We start from the raw sequence: 20,547 nt of genomic DNA, 5'->3' as shown, positions 1-20,547 counted from the left end.
TCCCTTTCTTTGCATTTTGCTTTGTAGCAAAGTCTACCACCAGATGCTTTCCTGACTAATAAATGTTTATTCTTCTTCATTGGAGACATCGTCCTAGCATTTTAGTATAGGGTTTACATTGTTAGTTTGCTGCTATTTTTAACTAATTTTAAAATGTACCTATTCTATAAGTCCAAGTCATTATAATAAATGGAAAGTGACTGACTGACTGGCTGATTAGAATAATAGTATCATAGAGTCATAGAGCTGGAAGACACTACAAAGGCCATCCAGTTCAACTCCTGCCATGAACTGAAACCATTTTGTACCTGTTGTTGATGAAGTCCAAGTAATTTCATATCCTTCATGAGAAAGTAGAGGATCACTTCTGAAGTGTAGATATAAAACATGGTTTTTAGGAAATACTGGATTCGGTAGGGTGTTTCCACAGTACTGTCCAAGCTGTGGTGAGCTTGCATCACTACCGTTTCTAACCTTTAAAACAATATATACAGAGCCACTGTTAACAATAGTGAGTTGGTCAAGGATGTATCATTAAAAACTTTGCAAGAGATTGCTTGAATTATCCTAATAATTTCACTAAAGCTACCCCACTACATCAGCAGACAGCTTTCATCTTGTTTTAAAGACCGATTTAAACAATGGCATGCAAAATCTGGGTCCATTCACATTACGGAATTATTGTGCTACTATTCCACCTTAAATGCCACGGTTCTAACCTATGGCAATGGTGTCCCTGCCCAGGGTGTTACCTGGTGCGGGGTTGTGGGACTTCTGGGGGCAGGGCCCCCACCTCCCTGCCACGACACAGCGGCAGCGAGGTGAGGGATGCTTTCAAACCTGTTAGCAGTCCCCCCAGCTTTTCAAATCCCATGTGGCCATGGCTGCGGGGGAGCCAGTTGGCATCTGCCCACTCCCCCTGGGTGTACTACCCCCACCGGGTGTCAACCCCCTCTGGGGTGTGACTTAGTGCAGTCTGCACCACCACACCCACCCAATGGCACCACTGACCTAGACTTTGCTCCTGGGACTGATAATTTAGGAAAGGGCATTTGGAATTCTCAACCAGAGTGGTACTCTGCCTCACCAGACTAAAACCCCAGGATTCCACAGGATGGAACCTATGGATGTTTCTGACTATGTTGAGTCTATGGTGCATTCTCTGCTTGCTTTATGATCAGTGCTATTCCCTTTTTTTTAAAAAAAAAAAACATCAGCAGCCCCAAAGGTCATGATATCAAGTAATCAAGGAGCCCTGGTGGTGCAGTGGTTAAATGCCTGTACTGCAGCCACTCACTCAAAACCGTAGGGTTGCGAGTTCAATACCTGCCAGGGCTCAAGATCGACTCAGGCTTGCATCCTTCCGGGGTCGCTAAAATGAGTACCCAACTTGTTGGGGGCAATTAGTTTATAGTTGTAAACCTCTTAGAGGCTGCTTATTTCAGTATGAAGCAGTATATAAATGAAGCTACTATTGTTCTTGCTATATAGCTTATTAAATAACATGGCACCTAATAATATTAAAAGGAATTGGTGATATCCAGGGTAGATGGGAGCAGGAAGCATGCAGCCCTTCAGATATTGCTGAACTGCAAAACCCAGCAACCCTAGCCAGCATAGCTGAAAATGTGGATTGCTAGGGGCTGCAACCAACCAACACATGGAGGGCCATTTGATTCCCAACCCAGAATTAGAGGACTGGATGCAAAGACTTGCAAACTCTTTGTAGTTTCCAAAGAGGCCACGAACTGTCATACCTCTAAGAAGTCATGTTCACATCCAAAACCTTCTAGGTTAAAAGAATGGAAAAAGAGAGAGATGGTGTGATTCCTTGGGGATCGTAGTATAATGGTACAGTCCAAGTTATGAGGATAACCATTGGGCCAGCCTGGGCTTTTCAAATAACCAAATGATTGATTGTATTCTCTGCTGCAGCCTAGAAGGGGTGCAAAAATTATTTCTACATTTTATAATGCAGAAATTATACATTACACACCATACCTTTAGTGTTCTATCAACTATAATTATATGCTAAGCAAATTGCGACAGCTGAAGAAACAGGTTAAAAACTTTACCTGAAGCTTGATAGGAGAAGCGAAGTCCATTGTTAGTCAAATAGGCTTCAGATCTAAAAATTACAATAGCTGTTCGCCTATATGAATAAAACTCTGGAATTGTAAATTTTTCAGAACCACAGAAACGGTGAATGTGACCAGCATGTTCTTGATTGCCCTGAAATGTGAAAATCGTAGGTAAGTATAATAAGACACTGTAAAACTGGTATTTGGTATGCAAGGAGATCGGATAGAATAAAACAAAACAAAATAAGGAGATTTTCCACCAGATTGTGGTATATTATCACAAAAAATATTTTGGTACCACGGGGAGGGGTTGTATGCTTGTACGTACAGCTATTGTAGGATCACAACTTAGAAAATGTAATGGTTTTGACTACGACTCCCAGGATTCTCAAGCTACCATTCTGGGAATTAGCAGTAATGTATTCTAGGAACTGTAGTCCAAAACAGCAAGTATTCCACAAACATAGTGCTGTGCAACCTATGGTGTGCCATAGTCACCATTTATAGCCATCTGATGACTGATAGTGAGTGCTGAGTGACTGAGGAGGTTTTGCAAGGAGACCAACCCCTAACAGGAAAACCACATGGACTAAGACTGGGAAGTGTCACTGCCTGTACAGTGAGCCCTTGGTATCCACTGAGATTTGGTTCCAGCCCCCTCCCCCCCCAAGTGGATACCGAAATCTGCAGATGCTCAACTGCCATTAAATACAATGATATAGTAAAATGGTGCCCCGTATATAAAATGATAAAATCAAGGTTTGCTTTTAGGATTTATTTTTTATTTTGAACATTTTCAAGCCTTGGATGGTTGAATCCACAGATGCAGAATCTGTGAGTATGGAAGGCTGACTGTACAACGCTCTTTAGTACTGAACAGTCCCCAAGAAAGAAGAACTTGGTTGGCTGACTTACCAATGGTGAATCCTGAAATTCTACATAATTCTGAGAGCAGTCTTGGCTGGAGGATAGGTGGAATTCCTGAACTACTACCTTGACTTGTTGCTCAGGAGGAGCATCAATGACCCATCTGCAGAATGTAAGTGGTGGGTATGCATTGGGAAAGTATGGGGAAGTGGCAGTCTGCATGGCAGAAGTTGCATTATATGTACCTCCACACAGTCCTGTAAGAAATAACAGTACATCAGTTTAATTCTGTTCTAGGCATTCCTTCCTTTGTATCTTTAGCTGTGGAACTACAGCAGTGTTTACTTTACAATGTGCTCCACTCATATGAGTGAGACTTCTGGGCTATATGTGTTCAACTCTAAAGAACTAGATGTGCAAGTTCATAAGAAATCAATGATATCTTTCCATTATTTACTTATAAAATATAGTAGTGGAATAACTTTTATATTAACAATACTAGAATATCCTAGAATATACTTTCCAACATCTGACAGATGAAAAAATGGCACACTCCTCAAAGTGAAAAAGGAACCATTGCACCCGTAAACTCTGTTGGTTGTACAGTGGGCCCTTGCTATCTGCTGGGGGTTGGTTCCAGGATCCCTTGTAGATACCAAAATCCATGGATGCTCAAATCTCACTGAATTCAATGACATAGTAAAATGGTGTCCCTTATATAAAAAGGCAAAATCAAGGTTTGCCTTTTGGAATGGATATTTTTTGGATTATTTTCAAGCCTTTTATGGTTGAATTCGTAAATAAAGAATCCATGGATACAAAGGGCCAACTGTAGTTGGCTGAGGCCCCGTGTGGGCTGTGACTCCCCCTTTTTTGGCCTTGTGGTGTGCTTTTTTAAATTTTAATTTAATTTAATTTTTTTAAAAAAAATAGTTTAAATATAGATGAAGCTGTAAAATAACAAAGCTAAAGAAAATTAAGAGGTCATCTATATAGCAACATAACAATAACAATTATAAGCACAGTGACAACAGGGTCAGGGCTTCTTTGGGGGCAGGTCTGGGAAGTTGGATTCTCACTGGAGGAAAAATAGCTTCTTAATTGACATTTGTATTTCTATACAGTCGGTCCTTCTTATACACAGATTCAAACATCCACAGTTTGAAAATGTTCAAAAAGTATAAATTTCAAATATCAAACCTTGATTTTCAATGTTTTTTTAAGGGACACCATTTTGCTATGTCATTATATTTAATGGGACTTGAGCATACATGGATTTTGTTATACACGGGGGATCTTGGAACCAAACCCCAGTGTATAACAAGGGTCCACTGTACTTAGTTCTTTGCTTTGAGATTCCCCCCAAGATGTGTAAAATAAAGGAGTCACAACACGGTGTAGTAGTTTGAGTGTTGGCCAGTGTTACACACACACACATTCACTGGAGTTTCCTATATTTGTTCTGTGTGTGGTACAATGGCTTTAGCATTGGACTATGACTGTGGAGACTAGAGTTCCAATCCCTGCTTGGCCATGGGAACCCAGGTGGGCAAGTCACATGCTCGTAGCCTCAGAGGAAGCCAAAAGCAACACCACCATCCCAAACAAATTTTGCCAAGAAAACCCCATGATAGGTTCACCTTGGGACTGCTATCAGTCAAAACTGACTTGATACACAACAAAAACAACCTATTATTGTGGGGAGGTATACTTACTGTCCACAGTGGTGTAGGTAGCATTGAAACCTGCTGTTTCTATATACATATCAGTGACAAATTTAATAGTTAAAAAGTTGCCAGTAGAAAGAAAATGCGGTGGAATGTTGGAGCCGCAAAATGTGCCAACTAGAGTGTCATTTTCATCACTACCATCATACAGCTAAAAGACAAAATGGAGAGAAGTATAACCTTAAACAGAATGGACAGGACAACCTGCACAATTATAACTTGGTTGAATAGCTGGCAGTTATGGTTCAAGTGCTCAAAACTGGTGGCAGTAGTAATTCAAGGGTTCAGCATAAAAATATTTAGTCCAATTGTAGCCTTTGGCTCACACATCACTTCATGGCACCCCTTCCTTCTTTTTTGGAATGCAGAAGTTTATAATGTCTCAGGCTAGTTAATCATAGTTTCCCACTACATCTATGGTTGTTATCAGGTCTGGAATCAACAAGGTTCTGAAACCATGGATTGAAGTAATCTTCAGATCCTGTTAGCAGCCGTCAAATCAACTTCGACTTATGATGACTCATGAATGAGAGATCTCCAAGTCACTCTATTATCAACAAATCTGCTCCACTTTTGCAGACTCAGGAAAGCCTTGCAGACTTCCTTGACTGAGTCTATCTCAATCTGTAATGTGGTCTTTTCCTGCTGCCTCCTACCTTACCAAGCATTATTGTCTTTTCTAGGGACTCCTTTCTTCTCATGATATGGCCAAAGTACAACAGTCTCAGTTTAGTCATCTTGATTTGCTCTAGGACCCATTTATTGGTCTTTTTAGCAGTCCAAGGCAAATAAATTGGTGTGAAGGGAGAAAATGGGTAATCTTTGGTTCACAGCACACTACAAAAATAATCCAATTTAAGACCACTTTAACTGCCCTGGCTCAATGCTTGGGAACTTTGGGAACTGTAGTTTTGTGAGACATTTAGCCTTCTCTGTCAGAAAGCTCTGGTGCCACAATAAACTATGATTCCCAGGATTCCCTAGAACTGAGCCAGGGCAGTTAAAGCAGTCTCAAACTGGATTATTTTTGCAGTGTGTTTTGGACCATAGTCTTTCCCAGTGGAGGGGAAGTGATAATCTAGAGGTTTGTGTGTAAGAGTTAGTTAGGACAGTCAGAGACAGAGTGGAGACCAGTTATGAAGAGAAAAACTGATCAGATGTGAAGAGGGCTTGGGGAGCTGGGAATGCAGAAAGAGTTCAGGGAGTTCATGTTTGACTTAACTGTTATATAATAAATCTTTACTGGTTTTACTTTCTACAACCATGTGTGACTGTTTGCATTTAAGTATTGAAAGAGAGAACTGGTCACAATTTTCCACAGTGAACCTAGTGATTAGTACAGTCATTTGTCCAGCACAGAGGTCAGCATGACACCCAAGTAGCTGATCCAGGGAGGGATCTTGTGGGTAAAATGGCACGGTGAATGACAGGAACCCTAAGGTTGAGACTGGAGGGGAGGGCAGTCTGGATAGGAGTTCTGTCACACTTGGATTTGAATGGGAAATTAAAACTCATTAGATTTATGAAAAAAACTACTCCTGGTGGAGATGAAAACCACCAGAGATGGTTAGTATGGATCAACATAATCTCCTACTTTCTGGGTTTTTTTTTACTCTTTGAGGGGAATGGCTAAGGAGTGCTTCCATTTCAAAATTTATACTTTGCTAACACCTTTTAACAGTTTTATGAAACTACTGAAACTAAGGTCAGAACAAGCCAAAGAGAGAGTGTTGCATTTATTAAAATCTTACTTTGACATAGTCATATCTGCAGTTGCCCAAACTTGTTGCTTCCAGGTGAAAAGTATTGAAGGTGAGGTTGATCAGCTTATCTGTGGGAGCAACTATCATCCAAATACATTCCAAATCTTTATCATATCTGCCATCCTCATTGGAATCTGGAGAACCAAAGCTATAACTTGAATTTGTCAGAAAACCACCACAGCCTTGTTGAGGACCTGTTAAAAACATAGATTTAAAATCTGTTACATTACTTGATATCAGTGTCTTAAAATACAAATTGTATATTTTTCTTGCAGTATGTTTCTTAATGGTTAATGTTTGGGGCACAGTTTACATCACTTCTATATTTTACAAAGGATTTAGCTAACTACTGAACCTTGTGAATGGGATTCAGTTCTGAAACCAATTCAGTTCAAAGCTATAAATTTGCCAAAGTATGGAGGACCTGAGGAGTAGAACCATACAGACTTCCAACCTCATCATATTAAGTAACAATTGAGAAGACCTCTTACTGTGCAGAGCTCTCTCCTCACAAATGACATTGTTGAAAAAGCAGGGTGGAACTCTATGAACACAAATTTGATTTACACAATTTATTGAATGTATAGAGGCAATGGGAAGCACAATATAGCACACATAATTATCCCCCCAGTATGCATTCAACATAATATGTAAAAAGATATTTCATGCACATAAGACATTAAGTCTTTCAGAAAGCAACATTTGAGTAAGACATTTAATTTAATATTATCTACTAGTTCAAATGTATTGAGATTTAGGATCAGTCTGTAATAGTATGCATTATTATTATTATTATTATTATTATTATTATTATTATTATTATTTAGAAAGAATTTTCAAAAATATTCCCCCACAAAATGGTCAAAATGAGTTTTTCAAGGGTTAGGAAACACCGAGAAGAATAATCCTAGATGAGCATGAATGATCATAGATAAGCAAGGATCTTTACACCGTTTTCTTCACAGAAAGTATTTTGTGCAGAGTAAGTCCCAAACTGTAGATAGTATTCAAAAACTGTATTGTGTTTTGAAATAATATTTACAGTTTAGGACTTATTCTGCACAAAATACTTTATGTATAGTTTTTGAAGAATTTTTTTGCAGCAAGGAGAGAAATGGTAAAATTACTTATCCTTGCCTGTAAGGACAAAATTTATGAAGCTTTACATCCCAATGTAAATTCAACAGAGTTTTTAATGGCTCTGTATAGGCCAGTTCCATAAATAGCTGGTCCTAAAATGAAAAGGTTGCCATTAGCTAGTTGTGGGAAAGAAACTTGCTTAGCAGAAGTTTGGAAAGTCCTCAATTATCCCATGCTCAGCATTATCTTGTGGACTTTCTAATTACTTTTGGAAGGGATAGACTCTTTCTGATACTGGCTGAATTGCTCTTGCAGCCACATGCTGCTGCTAAAATACAAAGCAAAAGCATCAAGTAACATTTTCATATTAATGTTGTTTTCCTATCTTCAAAGTAATGGGAAATGCAAAGAAAATAAAAACCTGTCATTATATAACAGAATTCATTAGAAGGAAATAGAAACAAAGTCTGCTTTCTGTTTTTTGATCATATCACAGATGCCTCTTTTTGAACAATAGGAGGAGCTGTGTCTTTGTCTTTTAGATTTCCAGAGGCACACACACACACACAAAAAAAAAACCCTTCTCAGATTTGACAATGTAGATGTTCAAAATTAATCCCACACATCTGTATTCAGGAAACTACCTATAAGTGACCCAGTTATTGGAACTTCTGAGCATATGGTACTTGCACATTCTTAGATTAACTCAGTGTTCAGAGAAGTAGCAGAGTTAGTCTCTTGCTGCATAACAAGGAGGGGGCGGAGGGGAAGAAATGTGGCAGCGTTTCTTTAGTGTTAAAATTAGTCTTAAAGGTGCTGCCACATTTCCTTTTCCTTCTTCCTTTTCTCCTTCCAGTTCCTTCCTCCTTTTTAGATTAACATGAATTTGTTAACTGCAACTAGGAACACTGGGTAAAGTTTCTCAACCATGCTGTATGGATGGAGGCTCTCAAGATATGCCCAACATGTCCACTGAACAGGAGCATGGAAACCTGTTGCCACCACACTGTCATTTATTGTAAGTTCAGCTTTTCAGTATCTCTAAGGGGGTAACAAAGCAAAGGATACAAAATTGCTGAAGTTAGGAATTCATGGTCCTACAAACAGTTCTTGTGAAGAACTGTAATATTATGCTTCCTCTTTAATTTAATGTCTCCCTCAACATGGTAACTCGTAACCATGCACCTAGTGGTAACTTTCCATAATATTGTCATTTCAGGCAGCTGGTTCGAAGAAGTAACAGTAATGCATTTCAGGAGAGATCTGTGTGCTGCTCTGAACATAAGATAGCCTATTCCTTCCAAGATAGTCTAGACTTCAAATACTGGTGGAGCATGTAGCCTCATCATCAAAACTGAGAAAAGTTCAAACACTACCAGTCCATCTGGCCTCCTAACCATTTCTGCCAATCCCCACCCCATAGCCTCCGTTATCTGAGATGGACCTTCTTTCAGCACAATGGTAAGAGCTGCATCAGCCTTCCCTTGTGCAATGATTCTTCCATCATTTTGAAAACTTTAATTTACTTTTGGTTTTAGTAATTGGAGTATGCTTTTATCATTATTATTATATTTTAACTGCCTCTTAAACTGTTTTCAATTAATGCTTTAATGTGATTATTTAGGGGTTTTTTTAAAAAAAATGTTTCTATTATCCATTGCTTTAATTCATACTGTGAGCTGCTTTGGGTTCCATATTGGAAGAGGGGGTATAAAAGCAACCAACCAACCAAGCAACCAGTTCTCTCAAGTATTGTTGAGTGCCTTCAAGTTGTTTCTGACTTACATCCAACTTTTTAAAAATGTGGCAAATCCTTAGGCAATCCTATTTGTCCATTAAAGAGAAGATGAAAAAACTATCTCGAATCAACAGAAATGCCTGATTCTTAAGATCAACTAAACAGTTTTAAAATAGTTGACATTTTCTCAGGAGAATTTGAAAGCTTGCTCACTATTCTCTGACCATGGGTCCATCGAAGGTGTTACCTCACTTTGGCTTTCATTAATATATCAAATGTAGTGATTGAATGAGTGCATAAGCTTCTTCGCAGCCCCAAGTGTTGTCAGTCAAAAAGCAATACTATCCCCTATTTCTTTACACATAATGTTTCTATTATTGCAACCCATCACTAAATCTGCCATTCTTGCAACAATCTTTTGTTGCTGACTGGTTTGGAAGGAACTGATGAAAGGTGGCTTCAAGCCAGATATTGAGCACTGTGATGTTGGATTTAATATAGCTCATGTTCACTGTGACAGCTATATTAAAGGAATGATGATTCTGACTCAAAGAGGGAAAGTGCTATTTTTTATTAAAGCTAAACTAATAGAGAATTGCATTGGTTGGAATGGTGCCAATATTAATGAAAGAATGAACAATAAATGGGTTATATTTAAAGCAGAGGTCTCTCCCTCACCCTCCAATTCAATGTATGAGCAATATTCAGTCTGCTCAGCCAGAAAGGACATAATTGAAAATACTTGTGGTTAATTATAAACAAATCTCTGGTAATGAAACCAGCCAGAATGTCAATTCAACCAGAAAATGTTTCTTATCAGGTACTCTCTTGCTTTGTTGTATTTTCTTTCCCCACACCACAGCCACTGCCTTTTTCTTTTTTAAAAAGGTCCAAACTAGAAAATGGCACTATACAAACCACCCAAAAAGGGAGGTCTGCCAGCATCTTGCTTTGCTGCACGAGGGAGCTGTAGCTGACAAACCGTGCAGCTCCCTCACACAGCAAAAAGGACCCGCAAAAAGCTCCCTAACCCTACTGCTGCCTCTGCCGCCATGCTACATTTTGCCAGTCTGTATCCCGCCAACGTTACTTATCTTGCTTTGTTGTATTTTCTTTCCCCACACCACCACCACCACCACGATCACTGCCTTTTTCTTTTTTAAAAAAGGCCAAACTATCATGTCCCTGCTTCAAAGAATGAGGTAGATACAGCAGAATCAGCAAAAACTGGAGCCCACACTCTCCAGATTAACTACAACCTCAGACAGTGAAAATAATCCTGGTAGAATGTGGATTGAATCTTTGTTGTTCACATGCATTTCGAATGCATTCAATTAAGTTTGAGAGGTGCCAAAAACCCCAATTAACCCAGGATAATCTATCTTGGGCTTTTTACCCCCAGAGGTTTCAGAAAAGATTCATATTGCCAGCTGTGTGAATGACCAATGCAAACAGACCCAGGATAAACCAGAATAAAACTCTGCATGCCTTGAATGTGCTTTGAATACATCCACATAATCATCCTTATTCGAGTGCTGACATGTGTGAGCAACCAAACTGATGCAGTTCCAATTTTTTAAAAAAGTGAACAACAAAACTGCAATACTTGAGCAAGATTATTCAGATAGTCCTGTTAAAAACAACAACATCTGAATAGGCATCTGAGTGCACAGGTTCAGGTTTAAACAATTAACTCCTATAGCTTCCTTTTAATTCAACAAACTGCTCATCTCTCAAAAAAGAAAAAATATATCCACAAGCAGAAACAATAATTATGGGTGACAAAATTGGTGTGAAAATCTTATATTCACTGATGAAAATGGACCAAATCCAGAAGTAAGGAAATAAGCAATGCTTAGATTAATCCAAATGAGTTCACCATTTCTGTTCACCTCCTTCCTAGAGTTAATTACAGTGACCTAAAACATTGAGCAGAACACTATAATCACATTACCCCATCTCAATTCACTAATACAGTCACAGAATAATGTACTCATTATACATTAATGAAGATTTGTGTTTCAGATTTGATATGTGGATACAGTGCTAATACAAAATATCTTTGGGTTTTTTCTTCTGGTAGGTGGGAGTGCCTTTAAAGACTACTTCTACAAAAGCTTCCTGTTGTTTGCATCTTTATTTGCTCTAGATTTAAGCATAATCATGCTTTATAAAGATGCACAAAATCTCCCGAACTACTATTTCAGCCAAGCCATGTTGCAATAATTAAAGGGACTAATTCATTTGTATTTACACTATATATAATCACATTCAGCCAGCATAGGACCTATGCAAAAAGTCTTCTGATCTCTCAAAGACATTCCAAACCAGACTGGACACACCCCAGGACAGAATTATTACCCTTGAAAGTCCAGAATGAATACCTCCAAAGAGAAGAAAGCGAATCCTTTAAAACACTAATCTACTAACTAGCATCGTGTGAAAGATCATTGTTTTATTTTATGAGAATATTTATGAAGGGATTGTGTTTTACATCTTTGAACCTTGCCCAATCTTAGCAAATTGAAAAATTGTTAATAACTGTGATTGCAGTGGAAATCTGTGAGTATGTTTGGCAAAGGAGACAATGCTCTGATATATTCCTTATGCTTCTGTTTCTTTTTGACTGTACCAATTAGAAAACAGCTACTAGCTGTGTGGGGATGGGGTGGAGTTACAATGACTCAGTGTAAGACTATGTTTCTGTTACACCACAAAGGCTTTTTGTCAACAAAATCTGGAGTGCACACTTTACAAAACCTTAAGAGTTACTGCCTCTTTCTTTTCTCACCAAACTTTAAATTAACAAGCAAAAAAAAACAACAACATGGTAGATAATAGGTAAGAGCTTTATGGCTAATCCTTCTCCTCTGATTATGATATATTCCAATATTATGAGACGGCTGGATTAAAAGTCAGTATTCTTAATGTAAGAATATAAGAAGAGCCATGATTGACCTGACAAAATGCCAATCTAGTCCAGAATTCTGTTTTCCACAGCGGTCATCTATATGCCTGTAGAAAGCATAAACTCCCACATTTCATAGATCAAAACCTGGACACATGTGGCCAAAGGACATCAGAGTGTGGTCAAGATGGCAAAAATGATTAATGAGGATGAATGCACAAGCTAGGAGAGGCAGTAGCAGTTTGCTTTTTCCTGAGCCTACTGGGAAGGGGAGAATTCTGCCCCCACTCTGCCTCTCTCCCCGCTGAGTTAATTGAATGAACATCTGCTCTGTGAATTCAGTTTGCAGCAATAGTAATATGATGAGGGTAAGGAGGGAAAGTGAGAGGAGGAGGGAGAAACTGGGACATTTTAAAAGCAGCTGAAAAAGTAGAATGACAGATGATTAACTGGAATTGTCCCTGATATATCAGAAAGGCCACAAGTAAGACATGAGTGCAACAGAACTCTCTTACTCGTGCCCTCAGCAACTGGCACTGACAGTTATACTGCCTACAATATTAAAAGTAATATATAATAATATGTATATAACATCATCCAAACAGTTATAGCACTATTGTTTTACTTTAACTGCCATGGTTTCATGCTATGAAATCCTAGGATTTGTTGTTTAGGGAGGCTGTGTTTTGTGATAGTACCTTGTGTTCTCTACAGAAATGTTATTTTCTGTGCAAAAAAATATTACAGGGTTCTCTGTGTGTGTGTTTGCAGGAAACATGAAGAAAATGCAGTCTTCTGTGGGAAAAAGTGATTTTTGAGAGAGAAAAAAGTATGGTAAGTTCTGAATTACAAATAATATTTGAAAACTGAACAGTTTTTGAAGACTGTCTGTCAGTCAGGAGGAAAATGGTAAAATTATTCATTCTTTCCTGTGATTTTTTTTTAAAACAAAGATTTATATCCATATATCTGGCCCATTGGCCAGAGCCATCCCATCCCTGTTTTAACTCTAAAGCATGCTATTCCATTATAGGATGTTCAGATTTAAAGTATTAGAAGTTATACACTTGGATTTCACTCTTACCTAGTGTCTCCCTGAAAGATGCTCTCCATCCATCATCTGCTCCAAAGGAATCAGTAGTAAACAACAGAAACAAGGTATTCGAGGAACTCTTGATAGTGGGAGGAGAAATTGCTCCACAGAATTTGCCAAGAAGTGGAGAAGCGATATTTGGTCCATCATACACAGCAACATAATCTTTGTAGCACAAAGAAGAGACTTCAAGGCGGAAACTGTTGAATCTGTAAAATGAATTGCTGGATCATTGTATAGTTCTGCTTTGCTTAACATTTATACCTATGTTAAAGAGCAGGAAAGGCATGCATTTAGTAGTCTGGAACCATGAAGGCAAGCACCATGAATAAAAAGTTCTTTATCCACAGATTCAACCACCCACAGGTTGAAAATATTAATACACACACACACACACACACATTCTAAAAAGCAAACCTTGATTTTCCATTTTATTATGCCATTGTATTTAATGGGACTTGAACATCCACGAATTTTGGTATTCATGGGGGGGTTCAGGAACCCAACCTCAGTAGATACCAAGGGTACACTGTATCTTTAAACAACATATAATTTCAAGTGAAAGAGGTCTAAATAAAAGAAAAACACTCAACTGTAAAATTTAAGGGCATTCTGCTTGAGAAATCAAGTCAGAACTTGTGCAGACTATTATAGGCCCAGTCCAGACAGGCCGAAAAGGACTCCCTTGTCATGTGCAAGGGGTGCCTTGGTGTGGCACTTCTAGATCCTCCTCACCCCTCGCATGTGAGGAGGGCATCAAAATTGGCGGCGCCCTGTACAGATGGGCGCCGCCATTATGACATGCTGGACGCATAGCGTCCACACGTCACGGCACCATTATGACATCCCAAGTGCACCGTTGGCCCACTGTGACGTAATGGCGTCGCAAGGAGAACCCGCTTTTCATGGGTTCTTTTTGGTCTGGAAGTTGCAGCTTCCCTGTGGACCCAAACTAGGCGCAGGGAGACCATCTTTTTTGGGCGGTCTGTACCCCACCATAGTTTCCCCATAGCCCCTGTGCAGACTAATGTACCGTAGAAGAGCTGCTATGCTCTCTGTTTAGGCCTGGATCAGCAGCAGCCAATCGATCCATCATCATGGATAAAAATTAAAATTAAAAGAGGATTCACTACCCACACAGTGAAGATGAACTGGAAGCCCATGGGCTGGGCTCTAAACCCTTACTTGCTGCATGCACAGTATCCTGTGTGGAAGACAGCCATGAAACTAATGCATTATGCTGCCATAATATGACTAATGAATAGATCAAGTTTCCATGGGCAGAGCAAATGTCACAAGATGAGTTCAACTCTCATTACAAAACAGTTCACAATCATTGTGAAGCACTATACTCTCAGAAAAATTACTTACTGGAATACAAAAGTATGTATTGTACAGTCATCCCTCTATATTTGTGGATTAATCATTTGTGGATCTGATTATTCACATATTACTTTTTTCCCACTGCCTTTGCTTCTGCCCTATACATGACTGAAAAATATATATTCTCTCTAGGCATTGGTAGGTCCTCCAGCACAATTTTATGGTCAACATCCACCAGAAACTGACCATCAGGCTGGTCAATCATGGTGAAGGACCTACAAATGCCTATAGAAGTATTCTCTCAGGTAAAAAACAGAGGGCTTTCCTCTGGTTTTTCCATAGTGATCCTGTGCCCCTAACCCCTGAGCAAGTTGAGAGCCAACAGCGGAAGAAATGCAAAGGAAAACTAAACCCAGAAACGAATGCATTTTCATTGAATGTAAACTGCTACTGGGTTAACATACTTGAGTGCCACTATCTTGTTGGTTCCAACGGTGATGTGGTATGAACAATTCATATTGTGATGATACTCAGTAAGTGAATGGGTAGGGCTCTTGACTGTGCCTCTGGTTCTGTTAAAAACACCACCACAAGCTGCAATGAAATGCACACACTAAGAGATTAGTGAATTATAATAAAACCCACCATGTATTAATATTCCAGAAATGCTTTTCCTGTATACATATTTTTTTGAATGTAGCGCTTAACTTGAAAGTAGAAACCATGGTTCCATTTTGTTGGTATCTCTTGAGAAAGCTCTTTTTTATTTATTCATTCAAAGGCAAAAGTGTCAGTGAAGATTCTTGAAAAATATTCTAATCCACTTGTGAAGAAAAAAACAACCTCTATAAAATTTGTAAATGGAGTATCAGGAGACAAAATGGGCCATGGGTTACATCTTTGGTCCCTGCTAAATCAGGTGCATTTGTGTCCCACTGAAATGAATGTGAAAATTTAGTCTTGACTATCCCCATGGACTTTAGTGGAAACTAAATGTAGCTAATCCTATTTAGGTATAAGTCCACACAAGCTGCCTTTCTTGTTCAAAAACTGGAGCACTGAAGGCAACTTCAAGCTAAAAGTAAAATCAAATGATGTACAAGAAGAAGATTCAAACAAAACACAACAAATCATTCAAATTCTTTTAAAAAGAGAGAGAACCAAAACATGCCTTCCCCAAAAGCAAAAACAAACCCTTTAACTTGTAGATCAAAATTCAACAGTAGATAGCAAGACACCATGGAGAAGAAAGCAAAGCAGGATGTTCCACAAGAAAGACATCCCATCTGTTATATTCTGATAAATTATTTGCTGGATGGTGGTGTGATATCATGATGGTCCCTGACCATAGACATTTATGTGTAATAAGACAGTCATTTTCTTAAGTGTTTGTCAATAACAGTAATTACTATTTCTTACATCATTTGCACCATCACTGGTGCATGGGAAAAACCTTACAACAAATTAAACCTTTAAGCTAGATGTGAAGGGAGATCCTTACTTTTCAGAAGTTAATTGGGTGCTTTTGTAACTGTTGAATGAATTCAACAGGGGAAAAATGTTTTCTTCAAGAGCCATTTAACAACTTGTAGGGGTAGGAGCCAAGGTACATTCAAGCTTTCTTTGCTTTCCCCAAAATGGATGCAGCAGAGTCAGAGAAGAGGCTCAGCTTTTGTCACAAGTCCCAGCAACTGTGCTCTTTTTAAATAGTCTTCACTTGGCAAGTGACTGCTTTGGACCCTCTTGACAAATGGTCCAATGCCACTGCTGCTTCATTTATAAGGAACTAGTCATCACATTAACCACTAACATTGCAAAGAAAATTCTTTAAAGGACAATGACCATCCTGATGCTTGTTCTTCACTTTCATTTACAATAGGGGGTCTATCAAACACTGCACTTTGGACTTTTGACAAATAAGGACCAAAGCCCAAGATAAAAGAGTAGCATTCATGGTGAGCAAGAACAGAATTTTTTTCTTTTTGTCTTTTACAAAAACCAGAGAGAAACAGAATGTTAATTGCTAGAATCTGCTTTCGATGGGCCAAACAAATCCAATAAAAAGACTTAGTCATACTTCCTAAATGTCAGAAGTCAAAGCTCAGACATCAGCAGCCAACTTGAGTGAGTTATGAAGGTCTCTTTCATGAGTAACTTAACATTGTCATCCTTCAATGTTATTCCATGCAGGCAATGGCTACCAGGGTGACTAATTTTGAACAAAGACACTCGATTTCATGCTTAGGCAACAGCCATTTGTCAAAAGTACAGCAAGGAGGAAAACATTCACAATTTCTAACACTAGTACTTACTTGATGCATATAATGGAAGTTCACATATCCATTAACTGTTAGATTTAGATGAAAATACTTATATGCTTATCAGTCTCAAGGACCATAGTGTAGTTGAGGCCAATATGACTGATTTGGCAAGATGTCCTTCCTTGGATTAAAAGAAAGAGTTCCTCATTGCCCTTATGATTCCTTTCCATTTGTGGAATAGTCACTACTGGACCATGCACTTTCACTTGTCCAAAATCATTTAAAAATCATAAAAATATAACAAACTGGGGGAGCTTTGCTTGTTCAAGCACCACAGCAGGTATAAGCTTTGACTCTACACTCAGCTTCTAATACTGAACTGCCCCAACTTGCTTTTTGGCTCCAAGATAATGCTTTGGGTCTTTTTCTTATGATCTATATCTTCTAGCTTGCCCAATTTCACCACCTTTTCACATTTAATTCCACCATATTTGCTTATTTTTCTTGATTCTAAAACAGGCCTCTGAACACACACTTGCCATACATATTCTTTGTACTAACAAGAATGTGTCAGATCTTATCTGGCAGGTGCTTCCCACCACTGGTTCTCTCTGCTTCACAGCATCACTGAATTGCCTCTTGCTTACAAACATACACTATCCAAGACAACAAAGTAATATGCTTATGACTACTCACGTATTACTCTGTAAGTGGCCAAAAATCCAATGCCAACAGTATCAGAGTCTGTGTAGAAGTTAAGCAGAGTGGGTCCAAATATGCTGACAGGATCAGGAATTTCATTACCACAATATGTTGCCACAGGGTATGGTGTAATGCTGGTCCCTTTGAAAATCTTTACTCCATCATAAGCACAATATTGTAAGGCATTCTGATCTGAAATGTACAATAGTTCATGATACTGTTATGGAATTGTTTTCCCACCTATTCCCTACAAACCCCATGTGCTGTTTGTTGTTGTTGTGTGCCTTCAAGTCGTTTCCAACTTATGGCGATGCTAAGGTGAACCTACCATGGGGTTTTCTTGGCAAGATTTGTTCAGAAAAGGTTTACCATTGCCTTCTCTTGAGGCTGACAGCATGTGACTTGTCCAAGGTTACCCGAGCTTAGAATTGAAGTTTGATCTCCAGAGTTGTAGTCTAACTCTCAAACCAGACTAAGCTAAATCCTTCTTTTCAAACCCTATCATATTAGTCAGGCTTGGTATCAGTTTTTTCACAAGTATACCCTCCACCATTTTGCAGAGAAAAACAGAGACATATGTGGGAAAGCAACATCAGAGCGTGGTCAAGATGTCAAAAGTTATTAATGAGGAAGAACATACAAACTAGAGGCTGTAGCAGTTTGCTTTTGTCTGAGACTATAGAGAAAGGCAAGATTTTTCCCCTCCTCTCACTCACACTAATATAGTATAAACTGCTTTCACAATTTGGACCCAGTTTTCAGCAACTGAAGTAAACTGAAGAGAAAGGGGGAAAGTGGGAGGAAGAAAAACTGGGGCATTTTAAAAGCAGTTGAAAAAGTGGGATATTGAAGGATTAATAAGATCTGTCCCCGCAAACTGGGACAGTTTGTGCATACAGAATTGGTTCATTTGCATATTTTCTTATCCCCTTAATTAGTGGTACACATTAATAAAACAACAGAACTCGTACACAGGCCCTCCCTCTTAAAAAAACAAAAACCTCTGCTAGCCATCATGTGTTGCTATGTATGATTGCAACTAGGTTTTTTTTTTCTGTGTAAGAAATCTTTTACCATCGGGTATATAAACAGAATTTTGATGTTCTTATATTGTGACCACAGCAGCATTAAATTTTGCAGTATTTTATCAATGGGTATATTTACGCTTATATTACATTGGATAATTTGAATAATGTGGAGGAGTGGGAGATGCACATGATCTGGAAGAACTGAAAGTTACAGCAGATTGCCTGGTGCATTCTACTAAATTTAGAACTTGAGAAACAAACCAAAGACAATTCCTAATCAATTGGTTCCACTTCCTAAGCTAGACAGGAAGATTCATAAGTCCAGCATTCTAGATGAAGAGAGCATCAGAAGCACGAACACACTTCAGCCAAAACTTCAGTAGTGAAAAGCCTGAGTGAACATTTTTCAGGAACCAGAAAACAGTTTTCAAATTGTGGCCTGTAGACCAATGGTGGTTTCTGAGTTTTGTGCAGAAAGAATGCAGCCCAATTAACTTTACTTAGCCCTGCTGTAGTTTTATTTATCTGATACTGAAGACTGAGGCCATTTTGTCTTGGGGGAGAACTATCAATGTCTATCGACAGTAGGTCTTAGCCTAGTGCCCATAATTTTCATTATACAGTACTGGTGCAGTCTGTTAGCTCCCCATTAAATATCTACCAGTTTACTTATTCAGTTATTTATTTCATTAGTATGCAGACTTTCTCCCAGAAGGGATCCAGTTAAGGAAGGTCTTCTCAATGGATTAATATAAGAACCATGATTTTCATAATATGACACAGATTTATATGATGACACTGAAGGAGAAACATATGTGCTTCAATCTGCAGAATGAGAAAAAGGTTATTAAGTTCTCTGTCATGATTCCTGTAATTTTGAAATAGTCCAGAGAACCAAGAAAAAAATTTGAGGACTCTTTCTCAAATATATTAATATTGGTTATTTACTGTGGCATTACTTTCATTACATTTATTTACTGTGAAAGTGTCATATGACACTTTCAACTAAGCTGTGGCTGTGTAAACAGTTCTTTATTTGTGTTTTTAGGGTTTGATAGTTTAAATTATAGTCCAAATGTGTCTCATACTCCTTTGCACCAGAATGATGATCTTGAGAACATCCCGTGCTACTTAGCTGAAATCAAGCACAAAGAGTAGGAGCGCCTTCCTAAGAGATGATTCACTCTTGCTGGCATGTGCCTGCATTTTGGAAGTTGGAAACAACTGTGCAATTGTCTTGGTCATGCCACCACAAATTATTTGTTGGCTTGCTTCTTGTTTATTACAAAATAAGAAATAAAACTGCAGTTCTTCAGCATTCCAGAATGTCACCCACCTGTTATACGTTCATCTCTATTTCTTTATGAAATGTCCAACAAGTAAATTTAGCAATTAAAGCAGCTCTTTAACAAACAATTCTGTTTCACAATAGATTATAATGCTGGGGAAAGGCACATTAAAGATTTTCTTGAATGAAGGGGAAGATCAGTGTTAAAAGATATGTTCAACTAAATAACAAATGTGTAGTCAGCAACAGAATGTCACAATTAAATCCCACTGAAATCTGAGAAATTTAAGTCAGTTGTGACCAAAACAGTGTCTGCATGGGCAGAATACTCCAGGACTAACCTGGCGTATTCTGGCCCCAAAGCTGCCCTGATGTCCCCCATTACCTGTCACCCCAAAGCGACATGATAGGCAGATGTTTGCATGTGAGTTCTGATGTACGGGTCGCTCCCTCTGAGGTCAGAATGAGGTGTCCAGTGATGATCACATGGTTGGACCCCTCATTCTGACCTCAGAGGGAGTGACCTGTGCTACTGGGATGCACTGCAAACAGCTGCCCAGTGCTGCTCTGGAGAAAGGATCTTGAGCAAAAGATGACTTTTAAAAAACTGTTTAAAGAGCAGTACTGTATACATTTAACATCTTAAGGAATGAGGCGTATGATCAAAAGCATTGGCACTTACATTGCA

The 20,547-nt window shown here is 38.7% G+C and overlaps 1 protein-coding gene across 1 annotated transcript in view; it reads right to left on the bottom strand.

Moving 5' to 3' along the window:
- Positions 1-20,547, bottom strand: part of CUBN (cubilin) — a 175,007-nt gene that overhangs the window by 5,296 nt on the left and 149,164 nt on the right. Inside the window, 9 exon segments of the mRNA XM_042472046.1 lie at positions 309-474; positions 1,758-1,936; positions 2,076-2,232; positions 2,997-3,205; positions 4,664-4,826; positions 6,427-6,632; positions 13,249-13,466; positions 15,045-15,174; positions 17,538-17,730. Coding sequence (XP_042327980.1) covers positions 309-474; positions 1,758-1,936; positions 2,076-2,232; positions 2,997-3,205; positions 4,664-4,826; positions 6,427-6,632; positions 13,249-13,466; positions 15,045-15,174; positions 17,538-17,730 — 1,621 coding nt within the window.

This window comes from Sceloporus undulatus, chromosome 6 (assembly GCF_019175285.1).
Source record: "Sceloporus undulatus isolate JIND9_A2432 ecotype Alabama chromosome 6, SceUnd_v1.1, whole genome shotgun sequence".
Lineage (NCBI taxonomy): Eukaryota > Metazoa > Chordata > Lepidosauria > Squamata > Phrynosomatidae > Sceloporus > Sceloporus undulatus.
This window is presented reverse-complemented; position numbering and strand designations above follow the sequence as displayed.